The sequence below is a fragment of the Ptychodera flava genome, chromosome 20 (assembly GCF_041260155.1).
Source record: "Ptychodera flava strain L36383 chromosome 20, AS_Pfla_20210202, whole genome shotgun sequence".
NCBI classification, from domain to species: Eukaryota; Metazoa; Hemichordata; class Enteropneusta; family Ptychoderidae; genus Ptychodera; species Ptychodera flava.
Genome location: NC_091947.1, coordinates 22,666,849 through 22,688,542, shown reverse-complemented (window position 1 = coordinate 22,688,542; position 21,694 = coordinate 22,666,849). Strand labels below are relative to the sequence as shown.

The 21,694-nt window shown below is 36.2% G+C and overlaps 1 protein-coding gene across 4 annotated transcripts in view; it reads right to left on the bottom strand.

The window, feature by feature from the left end:
* The window catches only part of LOC139120337 (disintegrin and metalloproteinase domain-containing protein 12-like), a 68,151-nt gene that overhangs the window by 30,374 nt on the left and 16,083 nt on the right, over nt 1-21,694 (bottom strand). For all 4 annotated transcript variants that reach the window (XM_070684671.1, XM_070684673.1, XM_070684672.1 and 1 more), the window contains exons 3-5: nt 20,322-20,398; nt 3,726-3,804; nt 803-882 (exon numbers count right to left, since the gene is read on the bottom strand). In XM_070684671.1, coding sequence (XP_070540772.1) covers nt 803-882; nt 3,726-3,804; nt 20,322-20,398 — 236 coding nt within the window. The remainder of the gene's footprint in view (nt 1-802; nt 883-3,725; nt 3,805-20,321; nt 20,399-21,694) is intronic.

Here is a 21,694-nt window from a genome sequence, read left to right as displayed (position 1 = left end):
TTCCAATTATATCCATACAGAGACGTGGAAAGCAAAATGGGCAGAACCACGTTGGCGGATTCATTGACTATGTTATCGAAACATCTTTCTGAATACAACATCTCTTTATTATCCTGGCTTTGATGCACAATCATGTACCATGTATGTGACAGAATTACTTTTTAATGGCAATTATTGATGTAGAACCGGAGCAGAAAAATGGCTGTGATGGTTTTCGTAACAATGGCTGCGACAGTTTTCCCTGTTCTGCATTATTTATTGACTGCATGAAGACATCTTGAAAACAACCATATCTTCTCCTCAGAGATTATTACCAAGAAGTCGAAATAACAAGAACATTTCCAAAGGCATAACAATTCATATTTGATACTGGCACCACGATGGCTGTCAGTATACATGCTTTTCAGACAGATTTAGCCTAATAATATACTTCTGGTACAGGTTTAACATACACACCCTAATCCACCATAAACAGGTCCACAATCATCATTTATGAGATTTATGACAAAGCCTTGGAGGTGAAAGGGTTAAAGATTGGAAAGGGCCCCATGATCTGTGACTGGTTTTGTCTTTTGTACTGAAACAGCTGCCACACATTTGAAATATTTTATGTGACTGTACTCTTCAAGAAGAACTGACGTTGTCATAAAACTAGTTCAAGTACCGGTATATCTGAAGTGGATAGAATTTCAATATCATGACCTACAGTAATATGATTAAATGTGCCTAATATAATGAAGATGAAAAAGATGACTTTGTAAGCTATTTCTGATTTTATATTCGAACAATTATAAAGACTTACCTTAGACCATTACATGTACTTAACGCTACATTGGATACATTACTGCCTCTCACTTCTCCATGGTAATAGCAATGAGTTTGCTGTTGGAAAGACAGAAAAAGAATAAAATGAACTTCTGGATGTACATTATTCGATCAATGCAAAACAAACAGCATTGCTTTACAGAAATCTTCAGTATGAAAGTTTTAATAAGTACCATATGTATGATGTTACCAAGTTATGCTGATAATCAAATTATCAATTACACATTCATCAGTAGAAAGCATGAGCTACATTTGTAAGTATTTTGAGGGAACACTGGAAGTTACACTGTTGCTAGGAGGTGACCAGTGTATAAAGGGGTCTACAGTACTGAACTTGCTCAAATGCTCATTTCCCAAAACATTTTCCTATTTTTTAATACATGCATGTGTTTCATGATCATGTTATCAAGTTTGTAATGATTCTGAAAACACTGATCAGTGTTTTTGCTAAGGTTGGGGAATATTGGTAAATGATTTGGGAACCAAGGAAACATTGCTGCTGTCCCTCTATTTGATTGCATTGATATACCAGGGGGAACCCCGGTAAAATGACTGGGGAACCCTGGTAACATTTACCTACTTACCGCCCTTTGCAAAAACACTGCTGATGTATGTATGCATTGGAGCACTCTACTTGTAAGCTTGCCATTACAACAGGCAGATACAACTTTCATTAAAGGAAATATGCTTATTGACAGTCACCTGGGAGAAGCTGTGTAACTGAATAACATGGACAAAAAAGTTTTGCTTTTCCATTTCCTTTGATGCAAATGCACTTAAAAGCATGCATTCTTTTCACATTATGGATGACAGAGCCTAATAAGAAATATTTCCTGACTCTGTCAATATTTATCAAAAACTTTTTCACATATCGATTTTGCTTCTGCATACATGTACCGTAGAACATAGCACTGCCGGCCATGCTACATTGTATCTTACCACCTTCTGACATTTCACGACAAACTAACTGCATCAATAATAGAGCATCTGAACACAAAAAACACATCATAAAACCAATCTTTTCAAACTTACAAAGACTTCACAGTTCATTTGTCTTTATACTGTGGCAAATTTGACTCAACGTGTGCAAAAATAACCCCAAAACATAAACTGAATAAACTGAAGTGTAAAATCTGTTTCATAAAATAGGCAGCTCTGCCTAGTGGCAGTGAATCATGATTTCCAAAATCAGGAATATTCCTCAATATTTCAGCTAGTCTAAGGTGTCTACTGGGTCCATATTTGGAGAAGCCCAAGGAACAGAAATCCCCAGGGAATACATGACACTCCGGTAATCCACTATCTTGGAATACAGTCAGTCTTGAACATACACACGGTAAATACACATGAATATATGTAAGCATAGAGTGAAAATTTGGGATTAGTGTGCGTTGCAGCGTGTTGGACCTAATCTATAAATATTTAGAGTCAAATATTCTTGTCTCCTTATCACAAGTTTCTTATCTTGGTATTCCTACATGTGTCTGAGCCATACCCTGGTTGTTTACTTCTTAGGTCAGCACCCTGGAGGGACTATGGTCAGCATGATGTGTTTGTTACAAAGGTCAATGCACTTCTGATCAATATCGACTCAAACGCTTCATTAAACTTTTCACATGCCAAGAATATGCAAATGACGACAGCAATTACAACATAGCAATGAACTTTCAACATTTCAAACTGACGTGCCACATCATTGATTGCCCATCTAAGGTTGGTACAACTGGATTCAAGAAAACAGCGATCATCACCATTGCAGTTGCACACTGCTTCTTTCCAGTAGAATGTCACATGACATCTCTGGCAAAACTACTTTTATGACTGAACATGCTAAAATAATAACGGTTTGTTCACAGAGAAAGTGACAAAGATTTCATACTCGTGATAATTTTTGTAAAATATCTGTACCTTCTGAAGTGTCATGAGATTTTTTCATAGCTTAACTCAGTACTAAATATCTTCGAAAAATTAATATCTGAATTTTACAATAAGAACTTATGAGGCAAAAGAATTTTGAAATCCAAAACAGCCTAGGAATCAGATTTCCCTGTGATTCTGATATCACACTCTTGCAGACTACCACATATCAAAATAAAACTCTCCCTGCATGTCCATATGATAGCATGAATCAAATATATATTTTCTTATCAGAAGAAATTTTCTATCACAATATCTTAATAATTCATTACACATTTTTTATTTATGTAGCGATGATGCCAGTATTTTCAAAAGACACGTAAATAATGGTAAACATTAAAGAAAAAGTAAGAGTTTCATTCACTTGTTTGGCGTTATTTTGTGGAATAGGTTGGCTGGAATATCAGACATGTTTCTTTTAACCTGTTCACCCCCGATTCCCTGTAAACAGGTCCACAATCACCATTGCTAACAATGGGTTTGGGCTAAACCATGGTGGTGAAAGGGTTAAGTTGTCATTTCACCTTCATACTTGACTATACTAGGTTTCCAATATAAAGGAAATTGTCACACACTCTACTGGTATACAAATGAAATCATCAACCACTTCTTCAACACCTGAGCAAATACCATAGTTTCAGAGAAGGCCATTAATCCCATAAAGTTACAGGGTGTGCCGATACAGTTGTAATTACCAGGAGTAGCAATGATGCAATATTTCAGATTTAAAAATAATAGGTTCTCCAACCATCTCGCGAAAGACTCTGAATACAAGTAAAACCTGGGTGCTTTCAATATTGCAGGACAGAAATGATTTCACATGATAGTAAATTGATGTTGTCAGTATGATTATCTTCCTTTGTTTCTCTCATTACATATGCTAGATTCATTTGATCCATACAATGCAAAATATAATACATCAATTATTTATCTGGGGGTGATGTACAATAATATTCACAACACTACCGAAAAGAAAATCTTACCCTGATATCAGGTCTTTTAGTTACAAGGGTTCCATCTTCTAGATAATATCTTTCTACATAATTGGATGGAAGTAGGAATCTGTAAGCAAACATATTGAATAACCTGTTAGCAAGGGTTTCAGACTTGGCTGTTGTTAATATGCAGGTGTACAAACATTTCTCAACAGAATGGAATAGAAAGTTCTAAACTTCTTTATTATTGTAATGTACATGTGCCCTTATTTACATTGGTGAAGTGTGTTTTTGTTAAAGAACAGCAAGAAGAATGGTATTGGGGGATTAGCTGATTTGGTACCTGGACAACATCTGTAGCCCCATTAACAAGAATACGCTAACCTCTTTCACTGAGAATAGCAACAAAAATCAGATTGAGTCAATAAAATTACATGAAAGTGTCGTACTGAACACAGTAAGCACTTGATATTAAATGTGTGTTTTAATCCTTTTCAAAGAAAATGGAACACTGTTTGTAAAGATGGTTAGATCTGGCTCAGGTCAAGCTAGGACTCATGCTTTTTATGACTTGTATTCATAGCACAAGCTTTGACAACGCAAGCTTTGTGGATGTTGAGTGCACTGACAATAGTTAACATCTGTGGGGAGGCAGTGAAAAGACAGCTTATGGAGAATCTAGTTTATCATTGTAGGTCATGTTTATATTGAACTTAAAGTGTTGGCAAAAACAACATGTGAATGTGGGTAATGTCCTGTTGATATGGAAGAAATCTGTCTACACATCATTTTGGAAACACAAAAAAATAGAATATCAATGTGATGTGGGCTACTCAATTGGCATATGCCTTATGAAAGTTCCTAAAATCATCACAGCCAATGCTTTTGACTAACTTTAATGAAACAAAGTTTCCAATAATAAATATTGAAAGGGAAAATTCTGAAGTACACTTTGACCTCCTGTATCCTACAAACATTTCTACGCATTATATTTATTTAGATCCTTGTTTGGTGGGTCCAAAATACTATATAAAATAGAATGGTATACAAAATGCACTGGAAACAGTAATATGGAAACCCATCACCGTGCAGTATGAAATAACTGATCAACATTCAAATCCCTTCCCAGCATAGTCGTCAAAACTTCAGCACATACAGGACTTTCTTCAACGCTATTCACAGGTACTCACTCTCATCAGGTATTAAACCCTGATACGGAGACAACGGCAGACATTGTTCAAAGTGCTTAGATGACTCGCACTGTAAGGCCTTTGAATTGTTGACCTCTGTTGGGGGTCACACCTTCTCAACATCATCCAAGAGGTATTGAAATTTCTAATGCGTACTGGCAAACCCATAATGAATGCAAATGAGGGCCAAGTGGAGAACTGGCCAAAACGCAAAAGTGAATTTCTGCATGAATGTTATTACAATATGTAAGCCAAGAAACAATTTTTTTATGACAGTTACAGATTTATATTCTTATAAATTGAGCTACAGTATGTGGCCGAGACGTCAATCCTAATGTTTTTCCTGGTTAGTTTGTTTTCTGTCACCTGTACTGCATGACAAAATTTATGATATGATACATCCACTTGTATATATCATACAGAAACAAACAGTTCTATATTTGTAACTTCTTTATTTTGCCCATTCTTTCCTTAAATACACATACATGTAGGAAGGATGTTAGACTAAGGAGTATATGCAATGAAATAATATTTCATAGACAAAGATGAACTGCACCATGAGGAAGTAAATGTCAAATAACAAAATAGATTCCTGGATGGGCATTGATAAGAATGTTTGGGTCAGGTGATATTGCAACTTTACATGAAATAAACACATCAACCCTCTGGTTTTGTTTTCAGTGTTGGTGAATAACCAATCATGAAAATATGATCATAGGAAAGTATGATCAACAGCTATTTTAACATCCCCCAATACACAGGCACACACAAAAATGGTATTGAAACAGCTATTAAAAGAACTGGGTTACAGGAACACTGCTAATTTGCCACAGAAGAAGATGCGTTTAACAAACCAGATATTCTTGTGAAAGTTGATAAATAATGTTCAAAGCACAGCATTGTACTTTCCAGTCTGTGAAATATGACACTGATCTACCTGAAGGAGGAAGTGTACCGATTTCCTCCTTGCATGATTCATCTAGAATGCACTATTAGAGTAAATGCAGGTAAACACAATGCCCACGTAACTTGGCAGAAGGTGCATTTAATAAATAAGATAGTCTTGTGAAAAGTTGACAAATGTTAAAAGCACAGCATACTTTCCAGTCTGTGAAATGACACTGATCTACCTGAAGGAGGAAGTGTACAGATTTCCTCCTTGCATGATTCCTATAGAATTACTGGGTACTGTTCACTATTACAGTAATGCAGGTAAACACAATGCCCATGTATGTTGTGTGATATTGAAATTTTTGTGTTTTGATGTAAAGTTTATAACCAAAGTAAACAGTCACTTCAGTACAAACTGGAAAATAACACATTCAAGATTGAAAGCTAATCTCTATTGTTGCACTACGGCATTGTAGTGTATACTCTAGCCTTTCTATTTAGGCTTACAAAGTGACGGCTATATTTCACTGGTATAATAACTCAAATTGAACAGTCAGACCCAAGGCAAAATGCAGAGATTAACAGTAATCATGACTGAAGTTTAACCAGTAAGATCAACCATCTGATGAACACAGCAGGAAAAGCAAACATTTCCGTTGGGATTACAACTCACTCCAACTGAAGGGTTTCTCTTTTTTTTAAATGCATTAACAGTGATATGCTATGATAGAAATGTTTAGTCTGAAATGTCACAGAAATACATGTGATGATCTGAAAACAGTCCAAGGGTTATATTAGATATAGTTATCAATTATTTTAAGGATGACATTTATCATATGTCAATCTTTTTAAATAATCTTTTATCTGACAATACCATTCAGATTTACAGGAACACTGATTTAATTTCAGATATCTATGGCAGACGACTTGAGATATCACAAGTGGGTTCAGAGACCACACATGCATCTTCCTGACATACATATAGCAATAACAAATTTCAGAGATACATTTTTCCAGGTACTTGCTCGGTACTCTTTTTGCCTTGGGCCATGATGGAAGTACCTTGGACCAATCTGGTGCCTTAAATTGTCAGTCTGTCATAATATATTAGTCTGTCATAACATAAAATACCATGTTACTTTTCATGTAGGACTAGTATTTGATAATTTGAGATCAAAAAGGGATAGACCGTGAGATTACGAGGCATGTAAAATTGTTCACAATAGAATTTATTGCAAATAAGTGCACATTCGGTACTATTAACCCTTTCACCACCATGGTTTGGCCCAAACCTATTGTTATCAATGGCCAGTATGGACCTGTTAATAGGGAATGGGGGGAGGAACAGGTTAAGTCTATGTGATGTTTGATACTAGTGCAACAGTAATAGTATACCTTGATTGAAATCATTGACCTATTGGGATTTTGATCATACTGCAAAATAGCATGAAGGATTTGCTAAAAAAAGGCTGACAAACAATATGAAAAATAATAAAAGATATAAATGTATGTAATATAGATGTTAAAGCTACATATTGAATTTTGCAAGACCCAATCATTGTCTACATGTATCTCATGAGGAATACCAAGTCTGCAACTTTAATTACGAATGAAATGACATGCAGTTATGATATCTACAATGGGGCAAAAGACTAGGCCATGGATTATTAATATTAATCAAACACAGGAAACAGGACTGAAAATATTAATAAATGAATGAATGCGATACATTTGGGTCATGTGATGCCTGGTACATCGCACTAATGTCATGGTAACCACCATGTCTGTACTTTGATTGTCGATTGTGCCATTTTGGTCTTTTTTAACTAAAAATTAATATTTGAAGTGTGAGAAATTGGTGTTTCCTTTATGCAAATTGTACTAAAGGGCAGACTTCAGTCCCTGGTTCTAGCATTACTCTTTGTCAACATTGACTGTTTTAAAATATGTGATTTTAGTCCTTAGTTCTCCTTTGAAAGTTGTGTGCAGTTACTCAATTTGCTCAGACATAAAGCTGGTAAAAAACCGCCCTTGAATAAATACTGTTCCAGAATATAAATCTGGAAATAAATGAGTCATGATTATACAGGTATTCATGTTCTGGTGCCTCAGACTCTGCATTTTACACATTCTGCTTTGAAAAATTCAGTGCAACTAGATACCTCATTTCTTTGGCACTAAGCTTCAGAAAATCCGCATCTTGCTTCTGATGCTATTTTTAATAACCAGGGACATGTCAGAATGGAGCTCATAATGGTGGTTATCTGAGCAAACAAAAATTCATATGGGAATCTTGACAGCTTATGTTGGTGATACATCATCTATATAGTAACATATGACAACTGATCAAGAACTACTCTAATACATTACTCAGCTCATATTCTGCCTTCAAAGAACTTAATAATAAATGATAGTTTCATATGACTGGTTCTCACAAAGGCAACATATGCTGTTGTTAAAGAACTTAAAAATCTTTCTGCATGTAACTATCTAGGCCGCATTGTTTTTATTTAATTGGTTAGTTATGGATTATCTAGCATTTCCTTTTTTATTGTCTTGTACACACAGTTTTATATTGTATTTGTCATGAATGAATACATTTAACTCAATGCATGTATGGTATGTTGAGTGATGAATGGCATTTAAGTTTTATTAATATTTTTGTATGGTTTTCAACGTTAATTAATTTCAACATTAACTCAACACCATTCAAATTTGGCATGTTTACCTTAAGAATTAGAGTGTTAAGAATTACAGTTGAAAAGACCTTGGCAGGATCAACCTTATGTACAGCTCCCTTTAATGCGTAATTGACATGAATTTTCATAATTATGCAAATGTCTCAAGGCTGGATACCTTTGAATAGTTCCAATAGAGCTGGCACCTAATTGACTTATTGAGTTACACATGACATTCCCTTTATCCAGCGGTATTCAAGAACCGTCATACCAGCTCACAAATCAATTTTACTTAAAGGCTATTTTATTCTTTCACACAGAGCCTGTTTTGACAGTTGAAACAATGATAAAAATGTCCAAATTAGCATCATTCACATTCATAAAATATTGAACAAGTACAGCCCAGACAATTGTAAAGGTCAAACTAATGAGCTTTCACACACACATATACATATATATGTAATATATATATATATATATATATATATATATATATATATATATATATATATATATATATATATATATATATATATATATATATATATATATATATATATATATATATATATATATATATATATATATATATATATATATATATATACAAGGCTTGGATACACATCCCCTGAATACATGTACATTTTGGAAGATCTCCCAACTCCCAACTGAAATGATGAATTCATCAGATTTAATAAGGGTGTTCACTCTTCTTAGTAGGGTGGCCAAGCCATTTTTTTATCTTGTTTATACACACAGTTTAAATGGATTTTTAGCAAGATGGGGTAAAAGAAGAAAATAAAAAAAAAATTATGCAAATAGCTGTATCCAATCAAAATTATGAGTTTTTAAAGCAATAAAAATGCCATTTTTTTCGCGGACAATTTCGGCAAATTTTAAAATTATTTCAATGAATGCCGATTCCTTCAAGTTTGGCAACCCATAATTTTTTATTTACTTCAAATGGAATCATTTAACTATGTGTCTTGTGCACAGATTTACCCAATATTACGGAAAAATCAAGATTTGACTGATGCACAGTCTTGGATTTTGAAACTGTGAGTGTTGAAAATTGAAAATATTTTGTCTGACTTAGTCAAAATTGCGGCGGCACCGTACCATCAAAAATGGATGCCTTTTTATGTTTTTATGAATTTTGAATTCACATAACTTAAAAACTAGAGCTCACAATACAATGAAATTTTGTCACAATGTTATTTAATAACACTCAATTCTAACAAATCAATTTAAACTGCCAATTGTCTTTTAATGCAGTTCATTTTCAGCCATGAATTGTAAGAAATAGCTGTCCCTAACTTCACCTCAGGCAGGCTGTCAATGGTGTGTAAGTGTGACTGCCTTCCGCCGCCATCTTGAGTCACACTGTACTGAGGTCTATGAATGAACACGATTTTGTTTTTATGATTCGTACTTGTGCTCGTGGACAGATTTTCTTCATATTTCACAGAAATGTTGGAATGATGTTTAAAAAGAGCATGCTACAAGTTTTATGGCAAAAATATGTATCTAAATGGGAAATCTCTACACCGAATTTACCGTACTCACTTTACCTCGTGTTTGCTGGCTAAAATTCCCAGAATATAACAAAAACTCACCACTACATGTAAATGGGATGGTCTGCCACTTCCTGGCCAAGTTTCACAGTTCTATGACAGCGTGCACAGGGCCCGAAAGCAGTTCCGTTGCGAAATAGGTATTGACTGGATTCAGAAGAGCGTGCCATGAGCGGCGACCGCTCAAGCGCTGTGGTCGTCAGTACAAAGTGGCATTTTGGAGAGGAAAAACACCATTTTTCTATCGTTTTTTCTTCAGTTTTTTAATGAAACCTGCCTCATACATCGATTTTAATTGGAAATATCATTTTTTCAGTAACTGAGCTACTTATTTTCAGAAAAAATGGCGTTTAAAATTTCACGAAAATCAAATTTCACTTTCAGTGTGCGTGAGTTGCGTAATAATGTCGCAACATTTTAGCTTAACTTTGGCCACCCTATTACTTAGATAGGGATTTTCACTGTGTCATCAGTGTGAGTGTATTTATGTCAGAAAATTTCACTACTTAGCTGTTTGACTGAGAGGATTGGATTTTTCTACACAAGTTATACCATATGATAGACACATTTGATTAAATGAAGGTCGGGATTTCAGAACACGGTTACTGACAAGGATAGTAATTTGCATCAATGTGAGTAAATATCAGTATGTTGTCAGGTAATACGCTAAACTTCATTTCCTTTACACATCAGCTTTTCTAACAATTCTAGGAACACACTTCAGTATTAATGTAAACATGGGCATCATAAAGTATACATTGATGTGACTTATGCTCTTAGAAAAAGGTAAACACTTAAATGTGATGTCAGAAGTGCAGGGCAGAGAAGTCAACAGTCACTCAATATGAATTGCTTTGTGTGTAACATTTACCTGTGTGACATTTAACAGCATTACATTGGCAATGCTACTGATAATTAAATTGATAACTGATCACAGGTTGATTGATTACACCACCAATGGTAATTGATTTTATCCATTTAATAGGCAAAAGTAACCAATAATTATATAGCTTTAGCTATCTAGCTCTCATATTTCAGGTCTGTCTGATATTGTACTGTGCAGTATGTTGCCTGATTGCATAATTTTAGCAGAATATAGTGATTTTAACATTTTAACAGAAGTGTGTTCACATCGTTTTTTTCACTCCAATACTCAAACAACTAAATGTTCACATTTCACATATACTCAGTCACTGATTGGAATAAATATTGAACACAAACAGCACATGAATGAACCAAAGTCTAAGGAAACGCCATCCTGTAAATTGTCTCTCCCTATAGCCATATTGCATGCAACTTTTGTTAAAAATCAAGAACAGCATTTCACGGAATTCAGTATGCCAGGGAAGAAGTCATAACACCAGTGCCATTTATTCTCCATAAAATACTCTCTTTTCAATGGCTGTTGTACCGTACATAACTTAAAAGAGTCATTCTATGATATATGGTGGAATCAACCTTGGAAATAAATATCCCAGTACTACTGTTTCTGTATCACCACTGTCAGACCATCTATCAACTTTGTCACCATCACCAGTAAAACTCCATTCCTTTTGATCACCAGTATTGAATTACGCTCACTGCTATTTTCACAGCCTTTCAATACCCTGGAACACACTTACTGGGTAAGAATTGTCATGCACGCAGCTCATTCATAAAGATTATCCAGCACATTTCAAATGATGGGGGAAAAACGTGACAAAAGTAACAATCAAATATTCAATGGTAGAATGTCTCTTTCAAGGAGAAATAGAAGATATGGGAAAGCAGTTTTAAGGCTGCACAGTGAAAGATTTAAGAGGCAATCAATCTTAATAATCAAACATAATGAGTTTCACATATTGTGTTTAATTACAGTGAAATACCCATTGAATAATTCCATTATTAATCTAAATATAATTTGTAAATAAAATTTTGGTTGTTTGGATCGTTAGATGCTGCCAGTGAAGTGACTACTGTAAAGGTAAGTGTATAAGTTTGTCAAGTTTTAAAAATCTCCTGTTTAACTGTGATATTACTCAAGGAGTACCAATTCTGCAAAGGTGAAAATATTGGATGCAGTCTCCACTAGACGGCTAGCTATGCTACGACAGTATCGATTTGCTCAATGGTTCATCATCATCCCTCTGAGGTTGCTTCTGAAAGGTCCAGACAAACAGATGTTGCCAAAAGTCATGTGAGTAATTCTTGAATAATGATAAAAAATCTACAAAAACGAGCTGTGGCCTGGCTGATCCCCTTAGTAATCTCAACCATGATAGGCTCTTGACTACAACCAGTCTTAAGAATCTGGCACACAGTCCATGTAGCCGACAATGAGATGCAAATGATATGCAGTTAAGGTCTCCTCAACTAACTTTCAGCTTGTTGTTCACTTTCTACTATTTTTATAGTAATTTACAAAGGCACAGACTTATTCTACCTGCGACTTAAAACTGATAGTGATTTTGTAGCTCATTATTTACTATTTTTCCTAGTTTTCGGTAGCCGGTAACAGACACTTCGTGTTCGTGTCGGCTACATGGACGATCTGCCAAGAATCTGATAATCTTTAATTTGAGACTCTTGGCTTGTTTTCTTCACACTGTTAATATTTTGTCATTCTTCAAGCATGTACAGCTGTTACTCCTGAGATCTGAAAAATTATCATCTCATGAACAGCTGGCTACTCCTAAGATCCAAAAACTTATCATCCACAGTCGCCCAATCACAAATGTGGGAGAGAGAGGTCAGAGTATATATATGGCTATCGATGCCAATTGACAGATATACCTACCACCTAATTAGACAACCCATCCATATTAAACTATTGCTGTATTACACATGTTCATAGATTGCCACCCTAGGCTATGCAAAAACACATCTGAGGCCCACACCAGCAGCAGTCTGTCAGTCAGTCTCTGAAATAACAATTTTCTTTTAATCATCCTCCTCATTTCCTCTCAATTTTTCATTTTGAATTATCACCCTGAGTTATCAAAAAGAGGTCTGAGCACTGGAGAGTTAATATACCAAACGAATTTAATTGGAAAGGAGTATATCCTATCAGGGTCTGGAAAGGTGATGTCAGCCTGCAATATAATCTTGCTTCTGGGCTCGACAATCTACAAACACTTTACAGCAATGTGATAATAATATGCTGACTATCTAACACTGATTTATATAAGATTTGAAATATCCTCAGGCCATTTGCATACAAATTTCAAGTGCGTGATCAGTCAATATTCTGTCAGGATTTTTCCCACGTTGGGTTCAACTGTACTATTTCAGTGCATCATGGATTGTCAGCCAAAGTAAATACATTTTTCTGTAACAGCAACTGGATAATTGTTTCTTTGAATATCAATGATGGAGGATCGTTGCCCACACAAAAGCCTGCCTGTTTTAGAAAATCTCTGTTTTGCTTGTAGATATATGAAAAATATCTGCAATTCAGGCTTTAATATTTCTTAACAAATTAAATTATTTCTGATAATTACTTAAATCTTCTTCATTTGCTCGTGGAATGTTTTAAATTGCTGTGGTTAAACTGTGACTGGTTCGTTTGAAATACTCGAATGTCTATTCATTTGAATGCACTGATAGATCTTCATGTCATGTCTATTAAGAATGCAACACAGAAATAATCTTTAATTGCCAAGACCAGCAATCCTTATTGTCAGGTACTGGGATGATATTAACAAGTTTTGCTTGATGCGAGAAGAGATTTATTTCATTCTGTTCAGTGTGACCAGCTTAGTCATCAGCTATCAGAATTCTACTCTCACCTTGCTTGGAGACATATCTGGTATTTTGACAATCTCTACTCTGGCAAATCACAGAGGTAATGTGTTATTGAATGACATATCTGTAAGGAATAGTGTGAATTTTACAGCTGGCTACTGATCCTGCTCATTTTGCCACGGTAGAACGAAAACATAACTACTTATCACATGAAACAAGAAGTTCATCATATATTACGTTAGAAATTTGCAACAGACTATGTTGAACTACGTCCTCTTCACTAAATTTCCTTAACTTTACGTTTCCTTTGAAAACGTCCCAGCACACTGGGAGTAGATACACAAAACATACATACATACATACATACATACATACATACATACATACATACATACATACACATACATACATACATACATACATACATACATACATACAGACAGACATACGGACGCCACCAACTCACCATATAAGCTCTTTTTTGTATTTATATACATACCAAATATGAGCTAAAAAAATGGGCTATATGAGATGTGATGAAACACATCCTTGCCAGGGTGTGAACAAACTCTACCGGATGTGCACTACAGGTACATGTCTGTGAATAACATCTTATCTTATTATATCAAACAGAACTGGGAGAGATCAAGAAATTGCAATTGAAGATAAGATCAGCTCCACTTCCCTGGTATCAGAAAATGGTAAAAATTCACACAAGTACTGAACATCTCTAAAACAAAAGATCTTGTGTTACTACAGCTGGTGGCCATTGTCCTTGTGACCAATAGGCATAAATATCTGTCATCTACATTAAATGGAAGGCCTAAATCCCTCAGGCAGGGTTGTCTACAAAATTTTCATGGTGGACAAATGGCCTCTTTGTTACACCATGATGTGATGCAATCAGTCGGCCACTTTCACTTCCGATTCATTCTCCCTTGCTTGAGCATGGTTGATTTAGCACATCTGGAAGCTCTGCCCTCAAGACTGCGGTTAATGTGCCCCCACTGGGACGCTAATTGAAATTTTCCATCTTCCACAACCTAAGCAATTTAGAGGTGTTTAATTAGACAGTATACTGTGTGCAATGCAGATAGCTTGGGATACTGTTACCAGTCCGGGTTATGTCCATAGAGAGGATAGTACGATTGACCAATCAGCGAACCTGCCGCCACCAACGTCACGAATAATTAACCATGCAAACCTGGGCTCGTACATTGCAACGAGTTTGGAACTTTTCGGCTTGATTTCGCCCTTTACTTTTAGCACTGGGTAGTTTTTAGATGTAGACTTTACTCACAATGTTTAGTACGGTCGAGATGGTGACCGACACAAGTGGTTAGTACATTGAAAATTACTTATTTGGATGAATTTCCTGGCCGGGTACGTCTCCTAGAAATCAGTATTTGACCCTTGTAAATCTACAGTAAGTTATTTGTCGCCAAATATCGCCTATTTTTGGTCAAATTTCAATTTAACCTTGTAATCTGCAGTATGGAGAATGTTTCAAGCTTTGCAAAGATGGGTCAACTGTTTTAGTCGGTCATCGGAGCACGATGGAGCACGATTTTTTCGATCACCATGCATTTCCCGGTACGATTGACCCTTTGCTCGGAAAAACGCGCAGGATCAATCGCCGAGAAGTTAACCAAAAGCTGGGAAAGAGAACGAAAAACGTCCAATAACTCTTTGTCGAATATGGTCAAGGGTAAAGAAACTTAGAAAACTATTCCTGAAGAAATCTTACAATTTTTAACACGGTAGAACGTCGCCAATCGACTGGAGCTAAGATACTTCCGGGTAGCCAACAGTCTCACTCGATCGGTGGATCTGTCCGGTCACATCGCTGTCTGAACAAAGTGAAAACGTAACCTTTGACCCTTATTACATATACAGTACGTGATTGGTTCTTGCCTTAATTTCATTACATATACGGTACGCCATTGGCTCTTCTCTACTATCCTCTCTATGGACATAACCCGGACTGGTTACACTCATGTTTCACGTCTTTCAATCAGGGGCTGCCAACCAGTCTATTTTGAGAAAGTGTAACTGTAAGTAATGGTACTTCAACAGGTACATGTAAACATGCAATTCTACCATATTTTGAATAAAATTGAAATGTGATGTTTAGCTTGTCAATACAGCATCTGTTATTCTTGAATTTCACTTGTCCACAAAAACAATGCAGTCTACACATGCACAGACTGAGTTGACAAGCTGAATATTGTGTATCTCAACATGCTTTGGGGAGTGAAGCAAAAAACTGCACTTGACATTGAAACAAAATTACTGAAAAAATCTTCAAAAGTTACAGCTACTGCTAGCCCTTTAAGGTTCTGGAACAATGAGAACCAAAAATACATGTGTTGGCAACTCTCGGGCTGAAAATGCATGGCTAGGTTCTGCAGTATCTGTTGTGTGTCTTGCCGATATTTATTTCCCACATAAAATGCAGTGAGGAGCAGTTGGTCTGTAATCAAACAAGGTCAATGCAATGCGACAAGTTTAAGTGTTGTCAAGCAAGCAAGATAGAAATTGTCAGCCAATGTTGCTGAGGGATGGAATTTCAATTTTTTTCCTGTTACAGCTAACCTTAAACACAACCTCTGCCAACATCATCAATCAATTCTGCCTTTGGAGATACATCCTTGCAGGCTGAAAACGGAGTGACCTCAAGCAGTCATTGAGTGCATGGACGATGCGTGTTCCTAGGATGTCTGCGCTGAAATGATACTCTCATTACAGCTCCATTTCAACTCATGAAAAACACACACACAGACATATCTGCAGATTAAGTTTGGAACCCTGCCAGCTGTCTCTGTGGAAGAAACGTTTGCCAGGATGGTGGAAGATTATGTCTGTCAATGCATATAGCTATATGCCACGTGCACGCACTATGATAAATGCACACCTCCTCCTCAACACATTGTAGCGCAAAGATGATGTTCACTCTAACCATTATTAAACCTACGCAATGGAGAATCTGCTTAGGGTTCTCAACAAGGGGATTTCTAGAAAAGGGCCATCTGGCTGTTTTTAGAGCAATCTCTTCATATGTGAATAACCTTACAAAGAGAAATACATTTTCACAACAAAAGAATATTCAAATTGTGCACTCTTACATTGCTATATGGTTTATTGTGTTAATACTAAATAATTCGAATTAGATGGATGTAGGTGGTAGACTATGTAGTGAATGCCATAAGTTTGAAATGACTTTCAAGGCAGATATTTACCTACTATATTGGACATGCAACTGTCAGGCTGATTTGCACTCCAAGTTTTATCATCAAAACTACAGCCACAAATTACTGGGAGTGAGCGTGCAATGTCTGAATATTATTCATTGCCAACTTTAAAAGTTGGCATTGAACAATGAGACAAATTTCACAGTTGTGTTTTGTGCATATCTAAGTATCTGGTTGGTTGCTTAGAGACTGGCCTTCAATCTCCATCTCGAATGAGAAATCACACAAATCAAAAATATCTGTCATAATATTTGAATAGGAAGACACAGCCTGCAATCAGCCTACTGTAGGTTTCTGACTGATTCTGATCTTACCAAGTTAACTGCATGGATCTTGTCCCGTGAAGATCACCTTATAGGTTTCATGCAATGTTCAGGACAACCACACGGACACTTTCCACACTACAGTATCTGAAGTGTGTACTTTTGTTATTCAAATATTTATTTTGGAGCAACAAATGCTGTAATAATCATGATAGATACACCAGAAAATGTGACTCTGGCTTTGATATTAAACACACTATGATCTGGGAAGAAAAGTGCATAAATCAACAGATTCTTAAATAGACTCCTTTCTTTTTCACATACCAGATGTTCACTCATAGAAATGATAGAGCATAAACCTCTGCAGCATCTCTGTACTATTCTTGACTGCGGAGTGAGGTCAGTAGGTGAAACGCACATGAGCGAGTTGAATGAGAGATCAAACGATGCAGAAGCGTGAATGATACAGAAATTGTGTGAAAAAGGCAGAACTAAAAGTTACGTCATTTATGTAAGTTGAAACTTTAAATATTGGTTTGGTGGATGAAAAATCTAAATTTCAATTATTTGTTTTCACCATGCTTTGACGGAAAAATACCGCAATTATACGGTGTCGCTCAAATTTGATCAGCATTGGTACATACCAGTATGGGTACCAAAGATCAACAATAAATGTTGTTTTCTATCTATGAGTGCAGGAAATTCTACGTTGATGTTATGACAATGATTTTTGCACAGTACAACCAGAAAAAACAAGAAATATTTAAACCAGAAAAACAAGAATGACAAAAGTAATTAAGGTCTGAAACTTTAGGTACTGGAGGTCAACTTTAGCAACATGCATAGCAGAAAGGCAGCTAGCCCCCCTTAGTTTGATCATAGACGTCTTCCTCCCCTCTACTGTCTATGGTTTGAGCAGGTCTGTTAATATGTAACAGTTCATAAAACAATGACAGGAAATGACTGAAGTCAGTGGAGTAAGCCTGTTTCAAGCCTGTTTCAGAATTTCGCTTTTTCTTACCTCATTTGCACATTTTTGACACTGATGTGTTCATTTGAATAAATTCACATTTCAACCCCTACATCTACATGTACACTAAATACTGAGACGGTAGCTTTGGCGTATGGGAGCCTTGTGTGTGACGGACATACATCCGCACATACCCACAAATATACAGACACTTAGACTCATCATATAAGCTCTTTTGGTATTTATATATAAAACCAAATATGAGCTAAAAATGGTGTAAGAATCCACAAGTACCCGGATGGCCAATGGTCGAGAATAGTGTTGGTCTACCAACCAAGTGTCTTTTCAAAAAGTAGACATACATGTAGGATTGGCTTCACATTTCTATACATTTATGCCTTATGGTAGTCATGTACAGTGACTGAGAGGTCATCATTTCTTGGACGGCAGATGATGAATTATTCACAAATGATGCATTACGATACACGTATGCGGTATCGTCTTTCATATAACATCCCTTCAAACTGGCCGAGTGCAAGAGGCTATTAACTTCAGTAGTTGAGCTTTTCCGAAGATCAGCAGGTGTTCGCCATTTGCAAACATTTGCGTAGCTTAATGTAAAGGTTGCAGCCATCTTGGAACAATTTACCTTCATTAAATGTTAAACAGCAGATACACCAACAGCGCAAATTGCAATATCATGTTGACAGGCGTGACAGATGAGACAATGTTTCTTTGCCAGTCAGCTCTTGAAAGGAGAAATAAAACTTTTATTATAGAGTATTTGTCACCTGCAGGTTTTTTCCAGAATGCTTTCTTTTCAATATACGGAAATAATTTGATAACAGGAAAGCCCTGACAGTAAAAGGAGACAAGGAGACTTCGGTGTCACTGTTTTTGAAAATGGCCCTGCAACACACTATAACATAGTGATGGCTGGCCTTTTCAATTATCTCATATTTTTTGAAATGACAGATAAAAACATGACATCCACGCATGTAGTTGTGAAAGCCACAGTCGCCTGTGGTTAGGTACATGGCAAAGACCCCTGTAACCCCCGTTTTTACTAGGTTACAGGGACCTCGTGTATACCTATTCACAAGTGACTGTGTAAAATCTCAATCTGCATATTGGTTTCTACAAGCTCATACCAGTATTTTCTGAATCACATGATTCAGAGCAAACACAGTATGACTGTAATAAATACCAGGGGTATTCTCATTAGCATTCAACAGAACACATGAAAGTAATTATATCTGTAACTGAGTTGAACATTTCAATTTTAACTGCAATGATTCTAACACATTCTGCATTGCAGGATTTTTAAACTTCATTACATTTATGAAACAAGTACATTTAAAAGTCAAGTACAGTGTTTCATCCAGGGTGACATAAACGGGGGGATTTTCCCCCTTTACCAGAAAATTTAGAGGTGATTTCACCAGTTCATGTGTTCTACTTGTATCTCTTAGGTGTGAATGGCACCATTTCATGGGGGGCTGGTCCCCTCTTGAAAAATTACTAGGGGGTGCCAACATGTCAACAGAGGGGGAATTCCCCCGTCCCCCTCTCTAGATGAAACACTGCAAGTATACATGTGTAATTATGTTACAGCTTGCACATTGAAATTCCCATGTCCTGCTATTATTGGAGACCATTTTTCTGCAATAGAAAAAGCGGCCGCCTGTTGTCAGCGTATGTGCTGTTACATGTACATATGTTTTGTACCTAATGTAATTTTATTGTAGCTTCCTTGAGAATCAGTGGCTGTTTGTGAAAGTTCCTAGGGACAAACTATCCTTGGTCTGTACTGTTACTGAATACAGTGGTACATGGCATAACATTTAAGTTTGACCATCAGCAACTGCACCACGCCATGTTGAAATTTATACAATGCAATAGTGTGACAAATTTTGATCATGTGCTGAACAAAATATGATGGACTTCACAAATGCAGCTATGTCATTCATTCAACATGTATTTTAACAGACTGCATTTTTGATGAGGTTCGAGTGGGAGGTGGATGCGGGTTTTAACTCACCCTCGCATTTTTATTTTGAAATTGTAATTATCCATTTCGAATTCAACAGCGCTGTATACTTACTCATTTAATTGGACATCTAAGATAAAATCTTTTCCAAAAGCTTCAAAGACAAATGTTGTTTGTTCTACGTGACCGTCCTGGAAAGAAACAAAATTTACACACATTGGTTTGAGTAATGAGTACTATCTTTTCACAAATATGCCGTATGACTTAAACATATGAACATACACACAGACACATGTACTACTGAAAATGATAAATAACATGGTATCCTGAAATATGGTTATGGTAAAGTTGCACAAATCACATTACAGGGAAACCAAATATACATTTTGTATGCTGCATATTTTAAATATCAAATGCACAGATTAGGTTGTTCTTGATGTTTCTGAAAAGAAACCATGCATCAAGAACAGGTGATCAAACAAGGCATAATTTTCATGGATACACGCGACAGTCAACTGGATTTTAAAAAGGAATGTTGTAATTGGCTCATGAATACCATGAGGCTTTGAATAAAGTACATGTTATGGTACTGTCTTTGACTACATGCACCCACAGACTCGTGACAAACACAGCCCCCTAGAATATTTCCATAAATGATATAAGTTTACACCATGAAGAATGAAACATCCATGAATCTCTCCCTCCTTTGGTAGGTAAACTACAACAGAGGTGTAACCATAAAACAGTATAGACAATGTATGTGGTACATCAGAAAATCACTGCAGCCAGCATGTACTGCAGCAGTGGTAACAAATTCACTGTTCTCACAAAAAACAGATCTAATTAATAATCTCCCTCATATTTGCGTATATCTGCTTTCTGATTAAATGGATGCCACTGCCAAATGCAAATAACCACACCAATAAATGATTACACTTGAACAAGAGATTTCAATCAATGTGTTCGTTCAGAAATACAACAGAGAGATCTGTATGTGACAGCCTTTTTGTTTGGCATGGCTGGCCTTTCTGACTGACTAGCGAGGAAAATTGGATTGTGAACACCAGAGCTTGTAAGCCGGTGTGACATCCCATTACAGAAGTAGTCTCTTATAGAATTATGGGACACACTTCACAATTTCCTGGAGACACAGTGATTCATGCCTAACCTGTCACTTCTCACTGACTTCATCTGTTCATTGATGTCCAGGCAGAAAACGTCTCGCATACATGAATTTGTTTTCAAGAATGGCTCTGGCTCTGGTCAGGTATATTTTCATAATACTATGGAACAACATCTTTGAGGTATTTCATTGATTTACTTTTAAAGTAAAGCAGATTTAGCTGACTCATTAATTTCTTGGCAATGCATGGGTGAATCAATTCACAGAAGTCTCGCCGTTGTAAGTCGCAAATATTTTCAGGAGATTCAGATGTTCAGGAAACTCTTCTACTGTAAACTGTTATGCTGCACTGTTTAATCCTAAG